The 8509-nt window shown below is 44.0% G+C and overlaps 1 gene segment (V, D, J or C); it reads left to right on the top strand.

Annotated features, from left to right (window-relative positions):
• The first annotated feature begins 4532 nt into the window (after positions 1 to 4532).
• LOC127547559 (immunoglobulin kappa variable 3-11-like) lies at positions 4533 to 5288 on the top strand. The segment is given in 2 exon segments: positions 4533 to 4630; positions 4949 to 5288. Coding segments are annotated over 2 exon segments (381 nt in total).
• The last annotated feature ends 3221 nt before the right edge of the window (positions 5289 to 8509 follow it).

Genomic DNA, 8509 nt, shown 5'->3' on the forward strand with positions numbered 1-8509 from the left:
GTTCTGGCCCAAAACATCTTCTTGTAAGATCAGATCAATAATCTATTAGCTCTAATGAGTTAGCACTTTGTAAAGCTAAACTTGAAATTCTAAAAATAAAAGGAGAGATCAATAAAATTGAAAGTAAAAAAACTATTGAATTAATTGATAAAACTAAGAGTTGGTTCTATGAAAAAAACCTACAAAAGAGACAAACCCTTAGTAAATCTGATTAAAAAAAGGAAAGAGAAAAATCAAATTGTTAGTCTTAAAAACAAAAAGGGAGAACTCGCCACTAACGAAGAGGAAATTAGAGCAATAATTAGGAGTTACTTTGCCCAATTTTATGCCAATAAATTTGACAACTTAAATGAAATAGAAGAATACCTCCAAAAATATAGCTTGCCCAAACTAACAGAGGAAGAAGTAAATATCCTAAACTGTCCCATCTCAGAAAAAGAAATAGAACAAACTATCAACCAACTCCCTAAGAAAAAATCCCCAGGACCAGATGGATTTACATGTGAATTCTACCAAACATTTAAAGAACAATTAACTCCAATGCTAAATAAACTATTTGAAAAAATAGGGATTGAAGGAGTCCTACCAAAGTCCTTTTATGACACAGATATGGTACTGATACCTAAACCAGGTAGGCTGAAATCATAGAAAGAAAATTATAGACCAATCTCCCTAATGAATATTGATGCTCAAATCTTAAATAAAATATTAGCAAAAAGATTACAGAAAATCATCCCAGGATAATACATTATGACCAAGTAGGATTTATACCAGGAATGCAGGGCTGGTTCAATATTAGGAAAACTATTAGCATAATTGACTATATCAATAACCAAACAAACAAAAACCATATGATCATCTCAATAGATGCAGAAAAAGCATTTGATAAAATTCAACATCCATTCCTAATAAAAACACTTGAGAGCATAGGAATAAATGGACTTTTCCTTAAAATAGTCAGGAGCATATATTTAAAACCATCAGTAAGCATCATATGCAATGGGGAAAAACTGGAATCTTTCCCAGTAAAATCTGGAGTGAAGCAAGGTTGTCCACTATCACCATTATTATTCAATATTGTATTAGAAACACTGGCCTCTGCAATAAGAGTCGAGAAAGATATTAAAGGAATTAGAGTAGGCAATGAGGAAACCAAACTATCACTCTTTGCAGATGATATGATGGCATACTTAGAGAACCGCAGAGATTCTACTAAAAAGCTATTAGAAATAATTCACAATTTTAGCAAAGTAGCTGGTTACAAAATAAATCCCCATAAATCCTCAGCATTTTTATACATCACCAACAAAACCCAACAGCAAGAGATACAAAGAGAAATTCCATTCAGAATAACTGTTGATACCATAAAATATTTGGGAATCTATCTACCAAAGGAAAGTCAGGAATTATATGAACAAAATTACAAAAAAGTTTCCACACAAATAAAGTCAGGCTTAAATAATTGGAAAAATATTAAGTGCTCTTGGATAGGCAGAGCGAATATAATAAAGATGACAATACTCCCTAAACTAATCTATTTATTTAGTGCTATACCAATCAGACTTCCAAGAAAATATTTTAATGATCTAGAAAAAATAACAACAAAATTCATATGGAACAATAAAAAGTCAAGAATCTCAAGGGAACTAATGAAAAAAAAAATCAAATGAAGGTGGCCTCGCTGTCCCTGATCTAAAATTATATTATAAAGCAGCAGTCACCAAAACCATTTGGTATTGGCTAAGAAATAGATTAGTTGATCAGTGGAAAAGGTTAGGTTCACAAGACAGAATAGTCAACTATAGCTATTTAGTGTCTGACAAACCCAAAGATCCTAACTTTTGGGATAAGAATTCATTATTCGATAAAAACTGCTGGGATAACTGGAAATTAGTATGGCAGAAATTAGGCATGGACCCACACTTAACATCATATACCAAGATAAGATCAAAATGGGTCCATGACCTAGGCATAAAGAATGAGATTATAAATAAATTGGAGGAACATAGGATAGTTTATCTCTCAGACTTGTGGAGGAGAAAGAAATTTGTGACCAAAGATGAACTAGAGACTATTACCGATCACAAAATAGAAAATTTTGATTATATCAAATTAAAAAGCCTTTGTACAAACAAAACTAATGCAAACAAGATTAGAAGGGAAACAACAAACTGGGAAAATATCTTCACAGTTAAAGGTTCTGATAAAGGCCTCATTTCCAAAATATATAGAGAACTGACTCAAATTTATAAGAAATCAAGCCATTCTCCAATTGATAAATGGTCAAAGGATATGAACAGACAATTTTCAGAGGATGAAATTGAAACTATTACCACTCATATGAAAGAGTGTTCCAAATCATTATTGATCAGAGAAATGCAAATTAAGACAACTCCGAGATACCACTATACACCTGTCAGATTGGCTAAGATGACAGGAAAAAATAATGATGAATGTTGGAGGGGATGCGGGAAAACGGGGACACTGATGCATTGGTGGTGGAGTTGTGAACGAATCCAACCATTCTGGAGAGCAATCTGGAATTATGCCCAAAAAGGTATCAAATTGTGCATACCCTTTGATCCATCAGTGCTACTACTGGGCTTATATCCCAAAGAAATATTAAAGAAGGGAAAGGGACCTGTATGTGCCAAAATGTTTGTGGCAGCCCTGTTTGTAGTGGCTAGAAACTGGAAAATGAATGGATGCCCATCAATTGGAGAATGGCTGGGTAAATTGTGGTATATGAATGTTATGGAATATTATTGTTCTGTAAGAAATGATCAGCAGGATGAATACAGAGAGGCTTGGAGAGACTTAAATGAACTGATGCTAAGTGAAATGAGCAGAACCAGGAGATCATTTTACACTTCGACAATGATATTGTATGAGGATGTATTCTGATGGAAGTGGATTTCTTTGACAAAGAGACCTAACTCCCGTTTCAATTGATAAATGATGGACAGGAGCAGCTGCATCCAAAGAAAGAACACTGGGAAAAGAATGTGAACTATTTGCATTTTTGTTTTTCTATCCGTGTTGTTTTTACCTTCTGAATCCAATTCTCCCTGTGCAACAAGAGAACGGTTCGGTTCTGCACACATATATTGTATCTAGGATATACTGCAACATATTTAACATATATAGGGCTGCTTGCCATCTAGGGGAGAGAGTGGAGGGAGGGAGGGGAAAAATCGGAACAGAAGCGAGTGCAAGGGATAATGCTGTAAAAAAATTACCCTGGCATGGATTCTGTCAATATAAAGTTATTATAAAATAAAATAAAATATTAAAAAAAGAAATTACAGAGAGAAAGTGAGAAAATTTTAATGTGCTTTGCAATCTTTGATAGTCAGTAAAAGTAGTTAATAATAATAAAAGAAAAGATTATGATGTTGCATTTTGCCTTGAATTCTGAGGACCTGTGGTACAGAGACTGTTTCTGTTTTTCCATTACTTTCCCCAGTGTGTAGCATTTTGTTTTGTGCAAACATTATTTTTAGCATTATTGCACACGTATAACCTGAGTCATATTGCTGGACTTCTCAGTGAGTGGCGAGAAGAGGGAGAGGGAGAATTTGAAAATCAAAATAGAAAAACATTAAAAATTGTTTTTATCTTTAATTAGAAAAATGTTTTTTTTAAGCCCAAGTATGACACGAATGCTTTTTCCTGTGTTTGCTCACTATTGATTGAATGGAGAGAGGAGAGCCTGGAGGCGGGGGATCAGACAGAGGCTGCTGCAATCACCCAGGGTAGAAGGGAATGGCGGCCCAGACTTCTGGTCCCTGTTTCTCAGCTAGTTACGCTCCCATCAGAGGCTCCCCCTGAGCCCTCTTTGCCCAGAACCTCATTCTTAGAAACCGTCAGAACCCAGACCTGGGACTGATGCTATTTTGGGTCCTCGCCTCCAGGGCGTGTCAGGATGGGAAATGGGGACAAGGACAGACCGAATGCTCTTCCCCACATGCCTCAGACAAGGGCAGGATCCCCCCGGTGACTGACAAAGCCCATTGAACAGGAGCCAGGCTCGAACAGGCTTTTCCCGGGGTCCCAGGCCAGGATCTGTCCAGTCTGAGCCAGACCCCCTCCCTGCCCCCCGGAGTTCTCCCCTTCTCCAGCAGAGGGCGGCAGTGGGGCAGGCCCAGGAGCAGCATCAGGGAGGCACCTCCCAGGTCTCCAGGCTGGGAGCTCGGGCCCTCTCTGCCTCCTCCCCAGGGCTGGGAGCTCCCTCGGGGTTAAGAGGAATCAAGTCCTGGGGGAGGGAGAGAAACTGCCTTCATTTGTCCAGAACCGGCTGCACCATCATCCTGAGGCACTAGACGTGACCTTGCCCTTGGTCCTGAGTCTCCCCCTGGGGATAGAGCAGAGGGGGCCCCTCCCCCAGAGCCAGGCTCAGCCAGGGGGACTCCCTGGGGCTCCCGGGGTCCCTGAGGGGAGGCTCCTCCCACACCTGGGGCTCTTTTGCATCTGGAGCCCCAAGGGAGCCACAGGGAGCCCTGCCCAGGACATAAAAGCTTCCTCCCTCCTTCCTGCCCCTCAGGGCTCTGGCTGCTCTCTGCTCAGTCTCTAAAGGCCAGGATGAGCTCCCCATGGCAGCTGCTCTGGCTCCTGGTGCTCTGGGCTCAGGGTAAGGCCCAGGAGGGCAGGGAAGGGGTGGGAAGGTCCCAGGTTTTCAGGGATGTAAAAGTGATGGCTCCTTGATACAATGGGGGCACACGCTGGGGCACAAGATGGGCAGATGGAGGCTGGCAAACATGACCAAAGCCCTGATTGTAAACCTTGTGGGGTCTGTGGAAAAGGTGGTTTCTGTCTCATGTTTATACCCAATACAACGACTTGTCGATCATTTGGGATTTCTGGGGTCTCTGAAATATTGTCTCCTTCATGTTCTTTAGACCAGACCTTCCCACAGTTCTGTCTTCCTCTAATTCTGTTGCTTCCCCAGATTCCCAGGGAGCCATTGTGCTGACCCAGTCTCCAGCCTCCTTGTCCGGATCTCCAGGAGAGAGAGTCACCATCAGCTGCAAGGCCAGTCAGAGTATTACAAATTCTTATGGTACTAGCTTCTTGTACTGGTACCAGCAGAAACCTGGCCAAGCCCCCAGGCTCCTCATCTCCTATGCTAGCGATCTGGCATCCGGGGTCCCTGCCCGGTTCAGTGGCAGTGGGTCTGGGACAGATTTCAGACTCACCATCAGCAGCCTGGAGCCTGAGGACGCTGCACATTATTACTGTCAGCAGGGTTATAACAGCCCTCCCACAGTGCTTCAGGCCTGAACAAAAACCTCCCCCGTGTGTCCAGAGGACTCAGCTCAGAGCAGCAGGTGCCTCCTCGGGGTCCCCAGGGCAGAGCAGCCCCTGCTCTCTGGGCAGGCTCTCACCTCCCAGGGCTTCCCCTTTCTGGTCCCCCGGGTCCCTCCTTTCTAACTTGTGATCACAAGCCCTGTCTGCACAGCCAAGGCAGAGGGAAGGCAGCACAAACCCAGGAGAAACAAGGGGGAAAACGTAACAAAGAAATGCTGATATTTCTGGTCTATTTGTTATATTTTGCCTCAACAGAAAGCGTTTCTCTTGTGAGGACCCCAAGTTCCCGTTGAGGAGGCTTTCCTCTAGGTCTCTGTAGCAATGACAAAAACTCACTGCTGCTCTTCAGCCATGTCTGAGTCTCTGTGACCCCCTGGGGGTTTTCCTGGCAGAAATATTGAAACAGGTTGGGTCCCTTTAAGACACTGTATTTCCTATTGATCTGTGATCCCTTTCAGAATCTCAGCCATTCCTGGGGAAGCCATATCCTCCCCAGACACGTTATCTTTGCAGGATGCAGGGCCTTGGATGCAATTAGAAATCCTGCCACAAAGCCCCACTTTGAAATGCTGTTAATTCTAACAGGAGATCCGGGCTGTCCCAGCCCCTCCTAAGGCCCAACATAACAGCTTCCTTCAATGAAGGTCTTTGCAGATGGATCTCGGCAGCTCCTTTGCTTCCAGGACCTTCTGTCCATTGAGAACTGCCTTCTCTCAGTGCAAAACTCCATTTCCCATAGATCTGCCACTACAGAAGTCGGTCTCTGGGGAACTGATTTCTGTCCAACAATAAACTTTCATTTTGCAACTAATATTCGGGAATGAGTGAATTCTTTCCCTCCTAAAATCCGTGGCCGAGTTAAAGGGGATTCTCAGCAGCTCTTACAGCCACTAACCTCTAGGCCACCAGGAATCTAGAGCACCCAAAGCACATCCCAGGGATGCTGCTCCCTCAGGCAGAGCTGACCGGGAGCAGGGGAGCCTGGAGCTCCTGCACCTGGAGAAGTTGGCCACCAAGGAGGAGGGCCGGCACAGCCCCGGGTCAGGCTTTTCTCTGTAAACTCTGAGGGAATTGTAGGCTCTCTGCAGAGCTGAGACAAAACATCCAATTCTTTCTGCAAATTTCTTCATTTTCTGCTTCATGAGCATGAGCCTGTGGCCAGAGCTGAGTGTGTTCCCTCCTTTTGGAGAGCGGTAAGTTCCTCCCAGTCCTTAAGTCGACTTCCTAATGGGCTGTCGACTAGAATTCCCTGGCTAAGGTTCTGACGCTCATGTTTGGACTGTGATTTCCCCATGTTACTTATTCCCCAAACTAAGCTCAGCAGTTTCTCGGCAGCCTCCCTTGGCAATTCTTTACCACCTGGGCCTGTCACAGTCCAGCACGCAACAAAATTTAGCGAGAGCTATTCCCTCGGGTTCCCTAAAACCCAGCCAATAAGGTCCCCAAACTATTCCAAGAGCTCACCGAGCCACACGGTGCGGATTCTAAACTGCGCTGGCCAGTCAGGACATTCGTTTCTTCCAAAGTATGAGTTTCTGTACATCACTGAGTCTGCCTGCTTCAGTCTGTTGTCTGAGCGGGAGGAAGGATGTGCACACTTGAGTCGGAGACCATTGGAAAAATTCCTTCGTGGGCACCTGCCTCTGCTCAAGGTGCGCACCCTTCTCCCCAAAGACACCATCCCGGAGAGCCCCCAAAACTGTTTGGGGCAATTGCACCTCCCCAAACTGACTACTCAGGAGTCACTCCAAATGATGCACAGAAAGAATTTATTAGAATCTTGAGAAGCGGACCGTCCTGGCCTGTGGTCCCGAAAGGACAGCAAGGACACCCACAGGAGGAGAATCATTCACTTGGAGATGCTGACAACTTTTATACATTTCAGACAAAGAACCCCCCAAATCCCACACTCTACAGGCTGTGATTGGTCACATAAACCTTTATCCCCCTATTTGGTCAGTGGAATGCAGAGAAAAAGGTGATTGACAGCTTTGGCCACTTAACTCCTTCTTTGGACAATGGAATGCAGTCCAGGTCTCATCTAAAATCACGTGACCAGGGCCTATAGGCCTGATCTGCTTTAGTTAACAGTCTCTGATCAAAATGTGATTAATCTGTAAGTTCTTCACCTTTCACACACTCAGAAAAATGAACTGGCAAGAAAACCTGCAAGTGAAGTCCATCCTGAGGCCTTTCTTGATGTTTCCCATCCATTGCCTCCCACACCCATAACCCTGCCCCAGAAAATACCTCATGTTCACTTTTTATTAGGACTTAGAGGCCACAACATTTATTTCAAATAAGAAAAGAATCCTTAACCCTGGAGCCAGGATTCCCCTGTCTGTAGCAGGCAGAACGAGAGCCCATTTCTGGGACTGTCACAGATGCCTATGGCCTGACTATTGTCCCAATGAGCCAGGAAGCCAGTGACATAAACTTAATGCTGAGCTACTTTCCCTTTGTGGAAGTCACTGAGGTCCCCAAGAAGCAGCTTTCCCTTATATTTGCTGTAACGAGGGGACGTGACTGCTCTTTCCCACAGACTTCGAAGTGCATCTAGTCCAGCCCATGACTGTGCCCCCCGAGATCTGCCAGCTTGTGCCGGGCCTGAGCTGTTTCACCTCCGGGATGGAGGAAATTGTGGGAACTTGACTCTCAAACCAGATTCTCTTACAAACCCACCCAATCCTCTGTTGTTTCTTATCTTGAGAGGGGAGCCCTTATAACCTGATGATCTAAACTGGAGACATCACCTTGGCTCCTGAAGCCCAGTAGAAAGGAGGTTCTGAGCCCATAAAATAGCGGGAAGATGAATCTTTTCTATCTTAATGGGGCTTCTGAAAAGTCTGTGTCCCCCCCAGGGTATAAAGGACACCCTGGATTTTAAATGTAGTTTAAGTCAAGCAAATCATGTGTACTTTTCTAGGATTTATTGATAGGTGAGGGCTAAAGGCAGCTCTCTAGGACTACATGCTATAGGAAAGATATTAAATTGCATAAGCGGAAGTTTGGGAGCTAATCACAGCAAACCAGATCTAGCGAAATGGATATCAATATTAATTGACATAATGACATACGGTGGTGCAATGAATGGAGCCTGGACCTGGATTCAGGAGGATCTGAGTTTAAACAATGTCTCAGACATTTGGTAGCTGTGAAGGCCTCACCGCGTCACTTTCTTTGATTTTCTCAGTTTCTTCAT

This window comes from Antechinus flavipes, chromosome 2 (assembly GCF_016432865.1).
Source record: "Antechinus flavipes isolate AdamAnt ecotype Samford, QLD, Australia chromosome 2, AdamAnt_v2, whole genome shotgun sequence".
Lineage (NCBI taxonomy): Eukaryota > Metazoa > Chordata > Mammalia > Dasyuromorphia > Dasyuridae > Antechinus > Antechinus flavipes.